General features: G+C 49.1%; 1 protein-coding gene across 1 annotated transcript in view; it reads left to right on the top strand.

The window, feature by feature from the left end:
- The window catches only part of SCPEP1 (serine carboxypeptidase 1), a 243,017-nt gene that overhangs the window by 78,198 nt on the left and 147,834 nt on the right, over positions 1 to 16,985 (top strand). The window contains exon 8 of the mRNA XM_078654401.1: positions 1,576 to 1,704. Coding sequence (XP_078510527.1) covers positions 1,576 to 1,704 — 129 coding nt within the window. The remainder of the gene's footprint in view (positions 1 to 1,575; positions 1,705 to 16,985) is intronic.

Genomic DNA, 16,985 nt, shown 5'->3' with positions numbered 1-16,985 from the left:
GTTTCTCACGCCCCCAGCGTGTCACGCCCCTAGCGTGCCCCTTGATGCTGTGCAGCAACGTAATTGGCGCTTGTATGTACGACTCACATGGCATGAAGGGCGGACACACGCCCCCAGCCTTTGTCACACCCCCAGCGTTTGTCCCGCCCCCAGCACACGCCCACAGACCACTATGTGATGGCCGTACCACACGCCCGCAGCGTTCGTCACGCCCCCAGCCCACGTCCACAGCACAACGCAGACACACCCACAAGGGACTACTTTGCTGGCACGGTTCTTTTACCTTTTAAATGTATATGGTGTCCTACGGTACAATTGTATGTCTTGCACTGTATGATTGTGATGAACACCACTGTTTCTTGAAAAGTTAATAAAAACAATAAAAAAAATGTATATGGTGGCCGTCTGCATAGCCTATGTCCTTCTGCTGCAACTGCCCTTTCCAACGCTGTATTGGGTGTTGTGATTGGTGCTGTGGTTACTGAGATTACCCGCCTCAAAGGTTTGGGCTCTCTCTTTATAATATTAGTATGGATGGATGGTGATAATTTGGGAACAAAATGCGGTTGATGTATTAAAGTGGCAGAACATTTTCAAAAAGGTCTTTTGAGCTTTAAGATAACTAATGCGTGTCAAAATAATATGCATTTACCCACATGGTAGAATTAGTAGTACAGCCTAATAACTTTTTATATTCGATTTTTAATTTTAAATAGGTGAAGGATAGTTCTACTTTTGGCTCGGATGTAATGATGGCAGGTTTGCACTGTTATGTTATGTTATGTTATGTTATGTGGTCTCTTTTATAGCGCACGGCTACTCCAAAGAGTGTCCCGGCGCTTTGGCAAAGAGAACTGCAGAAAGGTACACAACACAGCAACTCACAGAGGGCCCAAGGAATATCATAGGGAGAAGAGCCAGGTCTTCAACTCCTTTCTAAAGGAGAGCAGACTGTTGGCTTTCCTTAGGGAAACAGGAAGCTCATTCCAGCATCGAGGTGCCAAGTATCGAAAGGAGCGACCTCCAATCCGAGCGTGTCTAATAGGGGGAACAACTGCTTTGGCCAACACGGCCGACCGTAAAGTCCTCCTCGGCGCGCAAAAGGCCATGCGCTTCCCAATGTTTTTAGGGCCAATCGAATGAAGGGCCTTAAAAGCAAGGGTAAGAACCTTGAAAGTAATTCTCTTAGAGATAGGAAGCCAGTGCAGTCTCTTGAGCAGCTCCGAGGCTTTTGCCCCCCGCGGAAGACCAAAAATGGCTCTTGCCACAGAATTCTGCACAATTTGCAGGCGTGCCAGAAGGTATTTGGGTAGCCCGAGGTAAAGGGCTACCCAAAAGCTTTAAGAAAAAAAGTCTTTGTCAGAATTATGACTAGTTCTTTTACTTACATTTCCTATATACTCCGCTTGCTAAAATCTTTTAAATAGAAAAAACATTAAGCATGTTGGTCGTATTTTGAGCACATTTTACCAACATAGAATGTGTGTGTCAATAAGGCTTTAACTCTCCTGTGAAGTATTGCAGTAAGCGATTACTCGGTATTCATTTTCTTGCCGTGATTGTATTGTATTTCAGTCTCTTCTTGATGATGAAGGCCTGGGCGAGGTCACTGAAATTGCAAATGAAGTCATGGATGCCATAAACAAAGGGAAGTACCTGGAAGCCACTAACTTGTGGAGTCAAACTGAAGATGTGATCGAGGAAGTAAGATTGTGTTTATTAAATTCGTAGAGTTCAGTCTTTAAAAAGTAAAGACTACAGAGATGCTACATATTTGAGTGGTTTAAGATGCTAAATTGATAAAACTACATACTACAATCCTCAATTTTCATTTATGGCAGAATTTACATTGTCTGGAATTCAGTTTTTTAATTGATGTTTTGTTAAAAAAAAAATAGTCATGTGCTTTATGCCATTTTCATTTCTTCTTTGCGTCACATTGCCTGCAGTCTTAAATTAACCTTTTCAGGCGGTCTGTTGTTTGACACTGCAGAACAAGTAAGTGTTGTTCACTAGTATACCTCCACATTTTCTCGTTTTTTGAGGGGAGGGTGGCGGGGGGGGGGAGGAGTATAGTGCAAATGTCACTCCTATTACTTAGCCTTCTGGCACTATAGAATGTCTCAAATTGACATGCTTACTGAGAGATTAACTAATCGACTAAAAAAGCTGACAATGATTTACTAGGGACGTCCTAAACGAAACAGATTGGCCTCTGCTTTTAGGTGAAAAGGTTGGGAATTCCAAAGTGTAGCTCCTTGCACCTTAAGTAGTCATCTGTCTTGAAAATGCACTCCAGTTTGCGCTTTGATCTGAGGTGTTGTCTTGCGCATACTGCTCAAATTTGTCCGATAGAAATGTCAGGCTCTTACCATAAAAGACTACAGGGAGGATAGTGGCAGGTTTTAAACATACAAGTAAATCATGTCCAGTTGTTTGTTCTGCAAAAAGTTACATTTGTAGAAAAAGATAGCATGATCAACGCTAACGAATGCTTACACAATGCAATTGAAACGTACATGGGGAACACATTTCTTGAAGTTGATTGATACCAAAATCATGGTTGAATTTCAGCAGTGGTTATGAGCTTGTGCCTCTTGCTACCATTTTGTAGTAATCCATCAAAGGGGCTCTGTAAGGGTTGTAGTAGTTGGGAGGAGAAGGTATTCTCTGAAATTAGTGGTGAGGGTTTTAGCCCGCAAGGCCTTCCCTAAGATTGAGTTTTAGATGAAAGCCTCTGAGTATATCAGTTGGATTTATTTCATGTCTCCTTGCTTCTGCTGGTCTAATTTATGTCTGTAGGCTCATAAGAACTACTTCAACCAAGCAATTGTTGATAACCCCTGCAGTGGTCACTGTCTAATAGTATGCAGACACTTAGGCTGAAAACCCCACCTTCTTCTCCTTTCCACTGTTATTACCATATGCAGAGCATGACCCTCTTTTGTCCTGTTATCTGGCTTAATTATTACCTTTTTGCTGCAGTAGGATTGTGGGAGAGAAGCAGAAGCAGTTCTCTCTCTCTCTCTCTCTCTCTCTCTCTCTCTCTCTCTCTCTCTCTCTCTCTCTCTCTCTCTCTCTCTCTCTCTCTCTCTCTCTCTCTCTCTCTCTCTCTCTCTCTCTCTCTCTCTCTCTCTCTCTCTCTCTCTCTCTCTCTCTCTCTCTCTCTCTCTCTCTCTCTCACATCTGCAAAGATGCCATCACTGATCTTTCTGTAGTGCTCATATGCTGCTTCAGTAGATCCTAAGTTTTAGATTTGTTTCTTCTATAGATAATGGATGGTCTGGCTTCTCAACTTTGCGCTATCTGTTACAGTGATTTTAGAGCCAGGTTTTATGGGTATTTCCATACCTAAAAACTGTTTGAAAATGGTTCTCCAAAATCCCTCCTTTCACTTTGAAGAATATGCTATCTCTATGCCTTTCAACAACCAGTGGATATGTGAAGGAGTGCTGTGATGCACAAGGGGTGTTATATAGGCCAACAGTGTCAAAGAGCTTTACAGGTCAATATGATACTTTTGAAAAGGCAGAATAATTTGTGGATGCTGTTATGCCCTCAGCAAGATAACTCCAATTGTTCAAATTAAGTCAGAAAGTACTAGTTAAAAATTATTTCATGTTTTCTGATTTTGAGTTACTTGCGGGAGACAGATGGAAAAAATAAAAATAAACTTTCATGAGCCCTGTCTTTGGGAAATAGATTACTTTTGTCTGCACTCGCTCCCTAGTGCTACTGGGCAGGCGAACTTGGCAAAGCCAATTATGACATTTTATGGCATGTACATGACGTACGGGCACCATATACGCACCTCAAACCTATTACCTTTAGCTACTTATCTTCCAACCTTCATCTATGAACCCATTCAGCGTGTGTCTTTAGAAGGCCACTGGCTTAAATTTACATTCTTAGGGCCCTCACTCGGTCAGCTGCTGGATTACCAACCCATGACTGGGGATCCATTTCAGCAACCTTCTGCCTAGCCAAATTACATGCCTAATTATTTTCTTTTATTTTCTTAAACTCACCCTCCCTAGCCTTGAGATGATCATCACAAATGCAAAATCACATCTCTAATAACTTGTCACTTTCTACACATGCTCTTCATTATAGAAACATTTCTCTCACCCGTATCATGACATTCCTAAACATCTTTGTTCATAGCATGTGTTGCTGTGGATCCACATCCTCTGCATACTCCTCATTTGGTGTTGCACTTGGATGTTTGTAACTTGTTTTTCTTTGAAGAATTCTCTCGAGTCATGAGGTGTATGGTGACTCATCCTTATGTCTGCATTGCGTATGGCATGACTCAATATTATTTTTTTCCTTTTTTCTTCTATCCGGTTCAGATGCAACAACTTGAGCTCAAGGATCGAGGCACTCTTCGGCGCTTGCCTCTACTCGATATTTTCTCCTCCGAGAATGTTATCCCCTATGTGGATGATTGGGTGATGAAGAGCTCAAGCTAACGACAAATCCTTGCTCATACATAAACCACCTGATCCACCGTCCACCGCAAGCCTCGCACCATCACGTCCCGGCGTATCCATGCCGTCAAGGGTTCCAACATAAGGGAGAATATCAGCAGGGACAGATGACATCCCTGTCTGGTGCCCCTCCGCACTGTAAACTCACTGGACGTATAGTTGTTTACTCTCACCTGTCTCTGTATGTCAGTATATAGCAGTTTTGCCCAGCCCTACTCTGGTGAGGACTTCAAATAAATACGGCCATTCTATGGAGTCGAATGCCATAGAGGCATCTAAGGACAATATTACTGCGTCTTCTGCCAGAAACTCTCTGCGCCCCAGCACGTTGTGGAGCTGGCGTATGTTAAGAGCCGTGTTTCTCCCAGGCATAAAACCAGATTGACCTGGGTGTATTAAAGAAGAGATTACTGTCCCAAGTCGTGTAGCAAAAACTTTTGCTAACATTTTTGCTTCCAGGTTGATCAACGAGATAGGCCTATACTAGCCACAGCTGTCTACCGGTTTGCCGGTCTTGTGTATAACAGCGATAATAGCTAGATGTTGATCTGCTGGCAACTGTCCCCGCTCATAGTTTTCCTCGTACATAGCACACAAATGTGGGGCCAACTGAGAGGACATGACTTTTAGGAACTCAATGGGGGTACCATTCGGCCCCATCGCCTTCCCTGACTTAATTTGACTTATGGCCTTCTTGATCTCCTCACTTGTCAGGTTCTCATCCAGTGTGTCCCTGTCTGATTCTGAGAGGGTCGGCACGTCCCTGTCCAATAGGAGCTGACATGAATCTTCTGCCGTGTACGTGGTAGAGGGGGAATATATTCTTTCTAGGTGGCTTGCAAATGCCTCTGCGATGTCCCTGGGGTGATTAAGTATCTCACCATTTGGTATCGTCAGTCTAGGCACCCATCTCATACCCTTTTCCCGCCTTTCCAGCCATGCTAGAGATTTGCCTGCCCTGTCCCCTAATTCATATAGCCTGTGTTGGGTGTTACGATGTTTGACCATAATGTGTTCTCTTGCCTTAATTCTGTACTCCTCTTGTTTCAGGGTCAGTCTATGGTGCGTATCACTTAAGGGGTTATTAGCTTGGATTGAGAGAGATGACATTAAGTGCTCTTCCCTCCCACTGGGCTTCTAATACAGCAAATCGCCCCATTGGATCTGCCCACATCCTATGCACAATAAGGGGTGTACTTCTTTTCAGCCTCCCAGTTGCCCCTCCCACCCTCCCCGCCTCAAATGGCGGCAGCTGCGTGGCCGCGCCAAAGGCAAGCCAGTCTGCGCCCATCCGCGCCTGGACCGCGCCCGAACCGCGCCCAACGCCAGAAACCCTGGACCCCGTGAACCCCACGACACCAGAATCCACTACGACGCCAGCACCCTCCACACGCTCAACGCCGGCCGAAACCACACCTGCTTCAAAGCCACACCGAAACAGACTCACGGACCTTTCACCTGCCACACCTGCAGCTTCACCTGCGACAGAACCACCAAACCTCCAAGGACCGGACCCAAACCCCTCCGATGCATACTCCTCAACACAAGCTCTGCTCGCAAACACGCCGTCGAGCTCTGGGACCTACTCGGCACCTCCGCCCCAGACGTGGCCTTCCTGACCGAGACCGGGTGGAACGACTCCTCAGTGCTCGACATCGCCTTAGCCATCCCGGACGGCTACAAGATCACCCGCAGGGATCGCGCCAACGGAATCGGAGGAGGAATAGCCATTGTCCACAAATCCACCCTCAAGGTCTCCACCCACACAGACGACACCCTCAACACCGCCGAACACCTGCACTGCTGGATCCACACCGACCCCACCACCACTCTGAGAGGAACACTCCTCTACAGACCACCCGGACCCAAACACAATTCAGCGACTCCATCGCCGACCTCGCCAGCACCCATGCACTCGCCTCCACAGACTACATCCTCCTCGGGGACCTGAATTTTCACCACCGGAACGACGACGTCAACTCCGCCACCCTGATCGACAGCTGATCACCACCCTCGCCCAGAACCCACCCACCCCACCAACCCAGACGCCGCAGCCCACAACCTCAGACAGTGGATAGACGACTGCGCCAAGAACCTCGCCCCACTCAGAAAACCCTCCAACAACCACTCCAGCAAGAGAGCCACCTGGTTCACCGAAGAGCTGCTGACCTCCAAACGTGCCTGCCGGAAACTGGAGAAGACGTGGCTCCGCGAACGCACTTCGGACAACCGCGCAGCCCACAAGGACGCCACTCGCAGACATCACCACCTCATCAGAATAGCCAAGAGATCCTCCTTCAAAAACCGCCTGGATAACAACGCACACAACAGCAAAAAGCTCTTCAGCATCGTAAAAGAACTTGCCAACGACATACCGCCCTCACAAGAACTGTGCGACTCACTAGCCATCTTCTTCCACCGCAAGATCACGGACATCCATGACAGCTTCAACACCATGACCGCCCCGACTACACCAGACCCCCTTCCCCCTGTGAACACCACCAGCGCCAACCGCCTGACCTCCTGGGCCAACATCAACGACGAGACATGCAAGGTCATGAACTCCATCCACTCAGGATCCCCGTCAGACCCGTGCTCACATCACGTATTCAACAAAGCAGACGCCGCCATCGCACCCCAACTACAGAAGATCCTCAACATCTCCTTCGAAACAGCTACATTCCAGGAAAGCTGGAAGCACGCCGAAATCAACGCCCTCCTCAAGAAGCCCAAAGCGGACCCCAAGGACCTCGAACTTCCGACCCATCTCCCTGCTCCCGTTCCCAGGAAAGGTCATTGAGAAAATTGTCAACCGCCACCTGGAAGACCACAACATCTTGGACCCGTCCCAGTCCGGGTTCAGACTTAACCACAGCACCGAGACAGCCCTCATCGCCGCCACAGACGACATCAGGCGCCAACTAGGCAACGGCGAAACGTCAGCCCTCATCCTCCTGGACCTGTCAGCCGCTTTCGACACGGTCTGCCATCGCACGCTAAAGACACGCCTCCTAGAAGCCGGAATCCAAGAGAAGGCCCTTGACTGGACCACATCCTTCTCTCCGGCAGAACCCAGAGCGTCCGCCTCCCGCCCTTCCGCTCTGAAGCCACCAACATCATCTGCGGCGTCCCCCAGGGCTCATCCCTCAGCCAGACGCTGTTAGTCTACATGGCCCCCCTCGCACGAGTGGCCCGCCAACACGACCTCAACATAATCTCCTAAGCCGACGACATCCAGCTCATCCTCTCCCTCACCAAGGACCCGCACACCGCCAAAACCAACCTCCACGAGGGAATGAAGGCCGTCGCCAACTGGATGCAGAACAGCCGCCTGAAACTGAACTCTGACAAGACGGAGGTACTCCTCCTCGGACCCACCCCTCAGCCTGGGACGACTCCTGGTCGCCGACCACACTGGGAACAGCACCGACACCCACCGACCATGCACGCAACCTAGGATTCATCCTCGACTCCTCCCTCTCCATGTCTAAACAGGTCAATGCAGTCTCCTCCTCCTGCTACAACACCCTCCGCATGCTCTGCAGGATCTACAAGTGGATCCCGACCGAAACAAAAAGAACGGTGACAGAGGCCCTCGTCAGCAGCAGACCGGACTATGGCAACGCACTCTACGCAGGAATCCCAGCCAAACACCTACGACTGCAACGCATCCAAAACGCCTCCGCCCGACTGATCGTCAACGTCCCCCGCCGCAGCCACATCACCCCTCACCTGAGACACCTACACTGGCTCCCCGTCGACAAGAGGATCACCTTCAAGCTCCTCACCCTCGCTCACAAAGCACTCCACAACGCCGGACCAGCCTACCTGAACAGCAGACTCCCCTTATACACCCCAACCTGCCAGCTCCGCTCCACCAGCCTTGCCCTCGCCGATGTCCCCCTCATCCAATGAACAACCTCTGGCGGAAGATCCTTCTCCTATCTCGCCGCCAAGACCTGGAACACCCTCCCTGCCCACCTACGGCAGACCCAAGACCTACTCGCCTTGAGAAGACTCCTCAAGACCTAGCTCTTCGAGCAGTAGCGGCACCCCCATCCCCTCAGCGCCTTGAGACCCTCACGTGTAAGTAGCGCGCTCTACAAGTAGATTGATTGATTGATTGACTTTCACCAGGATACCTGTTCCCCTAGAACCAGTGGTGTAGTCTGCATGAACTAGGAGTTTGTATCCCAATCTAGTGAGGGCCCTGCTCTTGTTGCCTACCAGGTGGGTTTCTTGTTGCAGCACTAGGTCTAGGGAGTGCCTCTTCAGCTACTGTTGGACGATTCCCCGTTTTATTTTATCCCCCATTCCGTTGACGTTCCAAGACAGGACAGAGAGTGCTAGATCCCCTTCAACCCCCATCCCATAACATACTGAAATCCGCAATACAGTAGATCAATGATAGTGAACACATGTCACAGAGTACCAATGGAGTGTGAGCAACTCCTCTTGGCGTGTGTCTTCCGCTCCTAAGACCTACGTGAAAATCGGCATATAACAAGATATAGTTGCTACAATTTAAGTCAACATAACTCTGAATAGATGAACACTCCTCCCTCCTCCCGTCTCCCACCCCCCTCCCTGCCCGTGGATATAAAATTACACACTCGCCAACTAGGCAGAGTGCCTCTCTTCCCACCCCCCCCCCGAATACTGAAAAAGCACGGGCTTAGCCAGCCCCCTTCCCCGCTAGTGTCATGTTACATCATGCCTGTTACAATCAGACTCTTGTTCCTACACTATGAGTGTCCGGAGAGGGTCCCCCACAGTGAGATGCAAACCAGCTAAACATTTACCAAGCTGAGCCTTAATCGGACACAGGCATATATCGACCTTAGGGACAGTCTCCTCCCCCCCTCCCCCCTCCCCCCCCCCCAGTCCTCCCCCCTCGGCGATACTTGTACTTATGTAGCCAGTCTGGCCGGCACCCATAACTCCAAGGCACTATGCAGGCTCCATCGTCCTCTCACCTCCACCAGTGGAGTGACCCACAGGCAGTCCGTCCATGCTTCCCTCTGCTGTCTGGGCCTGCCAGTACGGTCTCTTCTCTGGCCCCCCACCCTCTGCCATCCCTCCAGCCAGTCCCACACCTCCTCTGGCGATGTGAAGAACCATGTTTTTCCATCTGACTCCGCTCTAAGTTTTGTTGGGAAGAGCATGGCATACATTACTTCTCTGTCTCTGAGCTCCTTCTTCACTGCTTGGAAGCTGCAGCACTGAGGCTGACTTTGGCCGTGAAATCCGAAAAAAATGTAATCTTACTGTTGTCAATCTTTAGTGGCGGGCTAGACCTCGCCGTCTCCAGTATGATGTCCCTGTCATGATGGTTAAAAACACGAGCGATGAGGGGTCACGGGGTGGTGGGGAGGGTTGGGTGGGGGGAGGGGCGGCCTTCGGCCTGCCTCCTGGCACCTATGCGCCCTCTCTATTGAGAAATAGCGTGATAGGGTCTTAGGTTGCAAGTGTGAAGTGATCAAATCCTCTACAAATAGATCAGCCAGCTGCTGGCCTTTCGGCCCGCTCCCGAACACCTACAATTCTTATGTTGTTTCGACGTGCCCGACCTTCATAATCGTCAAGTTGGTGCACCATCCGCTCCTGTTTAGACAGTAAGTCGGCCACCTCCTGTTGGAGCTCGGATGTGTCCTTTTGCAATGCTGTAGCAACAATTTTGAGTTCCTTAACTCGTTCATCTATTTTACGAAAGGCTTCTCTGATTAGCGAGACCTCCACGGTGACGGAGTCTAACAAGGTGCGTGCTCTGTTGATCGCTGCCATAACATAATGGAGCATTGGCTCCGACCCTGTTTTAGGGCTATTTTGCGTCTCAGCCTTCTCCGTTTGGTGCGCGTCTCTGTCGTCCGCCACCTTCTCCCAGGCGAATTTCGCAAGATTGTTTTGCGCGTTGGCCTTCTGGTCCCTGCTCGTTGCCATGTGTGCACTTCTGGGTCTCACAAGTCAGTGACAGAATGTCTTGGGGTAATATCTGCAGCCTACCCAGCGAGTCAAAGCGAGTCAAAGGGCCTCGCCGGTGGCCTGTCAGGGTTCCCCCAGGTCCTGATCCCAGAATTTTGCCACTTCTAGACTCTTCTTTGTCTGAGAGTCTGTGTTGCGCACATGCAACGAACTACAACAGGGGGGGGAGGTGTGCCTCAGTAGTCTGCTAGGTAGTCGCCAGCCTCTCCAACAGTACTTTAATGAGCAGGGTCTCTCACAATTGACCACTGTTACTATCACTTCCACTTCATGTGCAGCTTACACCTCCCCCAATGACCTCACTGGCGTCAGCACGGGGGGAGGAGAAGCCCCACTCCTCAACAGAAGTGCTTTGACAAGCGATAGTAATCCCTAACGGGCCCTTCTTTACTCAAACTACTGTGAGCGTGGTGTTCACAGCTTCACTGCTTGCGGTGCACACGTGCGCGCACAAACCCAGCCGGGGCATCACTCTGCACACTCGGACCCCAGCGATTATATCAGCGCCTATTAAAGACAGAGGGCTCCCAAGCAGTGTGCTGGCTCCAGACAGTCTTTCAGTCCGCATTCTTGGACCCAGCAACCACCATGCTCTCCCTCCACCAGGGCCCGCTACCTCTTAATCCCGATTGGGCCTAGTAGTCTCTCGGAAGCCGGGGCCTCAATTAGTAAGTGCCTCCCCGGGGCGCCCGCTCTGTTACCCCGGTGCCTCCGCTGCTGTATTTCAGGAGTCTAGGTCCGCCTACAAGTGACCGTTAGCCTGGGTTTGATATCACAGCTAGGTGTAGGCTTTTACGTTACCATCCGTCTCCCTCCCGGGCCTCGTAGCCACCTGGTCTCGGGCGGGGCCCATCAGGTCTTCTGAAGCCGGGGAAGCACACAGACCAACTACTGGAACTTGCGATGAAGAAAAATAGAAAGGTTTGTCTGCTACTGTACCCCAAAGCATATAGATCCATTGACACCTGCATTTTAGGGCATCATATGCTACATCCTTCATCTACAAAACTCAGGGCTAGCATGCACTTCATTAGATTTAACTGCCGTAGCCACTTACTTGCAGGACAGCCAACACTCTTCCATATACTGGTCATTGAGGCTTTTATGGAGGACCTCAAAAGTCATTCCCCGAAGTGTGGCACCAGCCCCTCGGTGGGACCTGAGCATAGTCCTCACCAGACTCGTGAGACCCTCCTTTGAGCCACTGCATTCCTACCCCCTGCAGTTTCTCTCATGTCTGGTAGAATTCTTGATTCTAACACTTGGGTTTTTGTGGGGTCTGAGCCGCTCATATAACTATCCCATATAGTTTAAATTAAATTGGTTTAGGTCAGCGGTGCTCTCAAATGAAGGGGGAGATGCAACCTACTCCCCTGTTATCAGACCTAGAACTGAAGACCAATGGTTAACACCATGAGGCACACACAATTCATATCAGATGAATTCAGATTATACAGTACAGTTAACACAGAAGTAATCTTGTATTGACTTTTGGATTTATTTCCTGGCTTTTTCTTTTTTTCTGTTAGACCTCCTTCAGCCGTTGCATTCTTACTTGCTATAACCTCACTGGGGACATTAGTGAGCTCCAGGCACTTACATGAACCCTACTTTCAGGTCAGCATGATAGAGTAGTGCTATGACTCAATTCACAAGTCCTGCTGAAGGTTATTTCTTCCTTTTATCTCACCCAGACCAGAGAACTCCCGGTTTTCCCTCTACAACAACAGTCAATGGCAGAGAGAGCCCTCCACAATTTAGCTGCCAAGGGTGCTCTCATGTACTACATTGAAAGGACCAGGCCCTTTTGTAAGGCAGACCAGCTATTTGTAGTTTTTAGAAACCCCCAAAAAGATTACCATATTTCAAAAGCAGGAATTGCTAGATGGATATTTTGGTGTATCCAAAGCTGCTACCTTAAAGTCAAGAGTTCTACCTGGATCTCCAAATAGACCAGACTGCACACCAAAAAAGTCTGCTTCCATTTCCATGGAAATGGCTCATTAACTGATGCTTTTAAATAAGTTTGATTATCAACCCCCTTACACATTTACCAAATACTAATGTGCAGGTGTTCTTGCTAGACAAGAGTTAGTGGCCCGACGGTCCCAAGACACGGGGGGACCGAACAATGGTCCCACCAAGCTGCACAGCCAGAGCACTTTATAAATCCAATGAGTTGAACTCTACACGATATATCAAACTTTTATCCATCATTTTCACCATTTATTTATTCATTCTCCTAACTTGACTTTTGTTCAGATCATTTTTTCCATATCAAATGCCGAGCGTTAATATTCACAAAAGGCACAGGAACACTCGTAGTTTCCACATATCATGATTTTATTACTCAACCCAATGCATTTCGGGAAAAACGATTCTCTTCGTCAGGGGCCTCATTTCGTGCAGTTGATTATATTAAAACAACATTAGCAAAGATTCCATTTCGCAAGGTTCACAATTGTTTAAAACTTCTGGTTTCATTTCCCTGCGTGTCGAGGCGCGCTTATTCCGTAAGAATACTGGCTAACTCCCTCGTGAAAACGACGGTCCTAAGGAAATTTTTTCACACAACTGCTTCATCCACCCATTAGCCCTGCTTAAACACAGGTATTGCTTTACAGTCTATGCAGAACATGTATATCTATAACCATCTGTAGTAGTGCTCTAAATACACATGCATCCACTCGCATCCCTGAACGGTGTGGCTCTGGCTGCTGATCGTTCTTTCTCTTCTATACATTATTAGCAGTGCACATATACACCACCTTCTTCTACCACTCTCCCGCTGGACTAAAACCAGACTAAAATGGAGTTTGTGCCCATACGCAAAGCAGGAATAAGCAGGAGTCTACATGTACCTCATGACTTATAATTCATCCAAGAAAAACAAGTTGCTAATGTCTGAACTCAAACTAGATGTCAGACGTTTGCAGAGTATGTGAATCTACAGCACTACATGCTACAAACAGATACTTACAGGGTAAGTAACATTTTCCTTCCTAGTAAGATACAGCATCCTCTATAAAAGCAAACCTCAATTTGAGGTGTAGACCTTCATAAAAGTCTTGGCACCATCAAGGAAAATTGATTATTCTGTAACATAGGGAACCATGCTACCACAAGCCATGTACTGACACACATCAGACAATTCCCCAATTTAGTTAGGCCTAGATAACACTTAGTACCCCCATACCTTCACAATGGGTGAATGTTGATAGCCAAATACAACCGCTAGAAAGAAAAAGTGAATATGAACACCTAGGGATGGGATCGATCATTCGGTTTCCTCAGCTCAGATGCTCTCAATCATAGGTATGGTAGCCCTGAGGGGGGTTTGCAGAGGAGCTGCAATGCGAGAACTTGCATTGGTGTTGACGTTGCTGTCAACAAAAGATTTATAATTGAGGGCCCGTGTCAGGGATGCTTTTCACCGCGGGGGTACAGATGCGGACAACCCGCAGCAGAGGTGGTGCCTTGGTTCTGCTCGTGGTCGCGCTGCCCTACAGAGGAAATGTGTTGGTTCTGCTGGGTTTAAAAAGGAGGGAGATACCCCTGTGCTTAGCAAAGGGATGGGGTACACTCATAAGCCAAAGACACAGAAGTCCCTATATCTTAATACACAAGAGGACAAATACCTCACCCTGGACCAAGTGTCTTATTGTGATGTATAGATATTCTAACCTGAATCAAGCAATTTTCCCTTAAAGAACAATGCCTTGCTCAAAACCACATATGCATTCATACTCATCAACAGTATAATATGACCAAAGTACTGCACACAATTTTTTAAAAATTTCTCAACTTAGAATGCAAAATATATTAAAAAGATTTTTTTTAAATGATTTGTCGCATATTCATTCAATGAAACTATTCACATTCCTCCCAACACCGGTTACAATTTCATTTTTAAGAACAGTTGACGCAGCGTTTCGGTGATATCTCGATATATTTTTTTTTTTGTTTTGGAACCCCCACCTTGAATGCTTTAGTCTGGGTGAGCATGTGGAATTGATGTGTCTCTTTTGTAAGAAACAGACGTCTATGCTGTGCCTAAGCAGGTAGCCGTGCATCAATCTGGATTTCCTGCCATCATTTAAGCCTCGGATGTTCCAGGTAAGAACCTTAGTCACTCCCATTACATGTTGATCAAAGCGGTTCGCATGTACACCAACCGACCCACACTATACCCTTGTATGCCAAAGAGTACAAGTACATTCATGTAGCACTCACGATTAGCCAACCAACCCCAATCCCAACACCACCCCCCTCCCACACCAACCCCCCAATCAGGTTGTGTCAAGACCCCCCCTAATACGCCAAAGGCGTTGGAACAGTAGAACGTTTGAAGTGCGGGAGACACCCCTCGGAGGCGCGGCATCTCGAGCATGCTCCCCTGTGCACACAGGGTGGCTGCACTAACATAGGCTGTTTCGCTAGCATAAAGATTGGCTCAATTCACAGCCAGAAAATCACATCTGCCAATAGGAATCTTCAGCAATGGCTATCAAAAGAAACAAAATACATAACCCACAATCTATATCAGATAGGCAACCCACCACACCGCAGTGTGAGCCAATCAACAGGTTTAGTAGGACCATGGCAGCAACAGTATGAACAGGTGTACCACATCTAGAAATGGCAACATATCAGGGCAGTTAAATTTCAGTCATTGTCACTCAACTGGCCACCGGCGTCGACCTCTGCAGAAGCTTTTCTCTTGGACCTGGGCCCACTTATGTGCTTCGCAAATTTTAAAGCTGAGCCTGCGTCTAGAAAGTGGTGCCTCGTGCCTTCATGTACGACCCGTAGTTTGGCAGGGTACATGAGGGAGTATGGGATTTCCGCTTGGAGTAGCAGTCTTTTGGCAGGTAGAAATTCTTTGCGGGCAGCCTGCACCAACGGTGTGAAATCTGGATAGAAAGAGACGTTATTTCCTTTATGTGTCATTTTCCCTTTCTCTCTTGCCAAACGTAATATTAAGTCTCTGTCCTGGTAGTTGAGGAGTTTCACTAGGATCGGTCTCGGCGGTGCCCCAATTGGCGGCTTTTTCCCCAATGTCCTGTGCGCTCGCTCGACAGTGAACACCGGAGAAAGGTTTGGGTCAAAAATGTCATGCAACAGTTCCGTTATGAAGACCTCCATTTTCCCCATCGCCGTGGTCTCCGGAATACCTGTGACCCGAACATTACACCGCCGAGAGCGCACCTCCAAGTCATCCGCCTTGGCACAGAGCGCCTCAATTTTCTTTTCCATATTGATAATGTGCGACTTGGTTGCTTGTTGGAACTCGCAGCATTCCGTATGTCTATTTTCAAGGCTATCGAAGCGCGTTTCATGCGTGGCAACCTGAGAACGCACACTGTCTAGCTGGGCAGCCATGGCATCTAGTTTTGTGTCTATACCTTTTAGGCTGGAGCGTACCTCTAGTAGTAGCACAGCAACATCCACCTCCTGAGGAGCCACAGGGGACGATCCCCCTGCAGGTATGGAGTCTTGCTCTGGCTGTTTGGACTGATTTTTCTGCTCAAAAGTGAGCCTCGGCTGCCTGGGGTCGCCCTTCCCCATGGTCTGTGCCCCCCAGCAACGCCTGTCTGTATAAGCGTGGAGCTCAACCGAACTGTGGGCCCCAGGGATGAGGAGTGAGGCAGAGCACTTACTTGGTATTACGAGTTCTCCAAGTGGAACAGTTTCCCACCAGCAGTGACAACCCCTGGACGTCAGGGTAGACAAGCGGGCAGGTGGGCAACGTTGTACTGCACTGGAAGGAGATCCACCATCAGGCTCCGGCAGCTAGGCAGGAGAGGAGGCAACGTGCATTTCACGAGGCGGCATCCGGGGGCCCAGAAATACAGACACACCATCCCCCGCAGATCTCAGCAATACCGTGTAGGCCTCAGGTTGGACAGGGGATGCACGACGCGGTCTAGACTTCCGCTCAATACCTCTGCAGGGTATTATCTCCCCACTCTGTGCATCGGGATCCCCCTAAACACCAAGGCCAGGTTGTGACAATGCTGGGCGCCAGCCGCCGCCTCAGAACGAAAGGGCCCCGCACCAGCAGCTCTCAAATCCCACGTGGGCGACGTCGGTCACAGATGCTGCCCCGCTGCAAGGGTCGGCCACGTCTCCATGCGCCCCCGTGAGTTCCGCAGTCCCCAAAGCGCACCTGCATCCAGCAGCAAGGGCACAGGGCACCCGGTCGGCCCCACCTCCAATCACGCCACATGGCAATGCAGCCCAATCCAAAATGGCGGCACGTTACTTCATCAGCTTGTCCAGCCGGGCGAGTTTTATGTACCAATGTCACTTTAATGTACACAGGATAGTGCGCTTATATTGGCCAACACTAGCGACCTCAGGGGCATTGACCCACCCCAGCAGACGCGGACATTCGGCTCGTACCTGCCGCCGTAGCTCCGCTTTGGGCGGGCCCACACAGCCTCGGTCTCAATTGGCGTACGGGCCCCGGCCGGCTCTCCACAGCCGATGGATCGCGCTCAAGGTTGTCCC

This window comes from Lissotriton helveticus, chromosome 7 (genome assembly GCF_964261635.1).
Source record: "Lissotriton helveticus chromosome 7, aLisHel1.1, whole genome shotgun sequence".
Taxonomy (NCBI): Eukaryota; Metazoa; Chordata; class Amphibia; order Caudata; family Salamandridae; genus Lissotriton; species Lissotriton helveticus.
The sequence above is the reverse complement of the archived record's forward strand: the minus strand, read 5'-3'. Positions and strand labels throughout refer to the sequence as shown.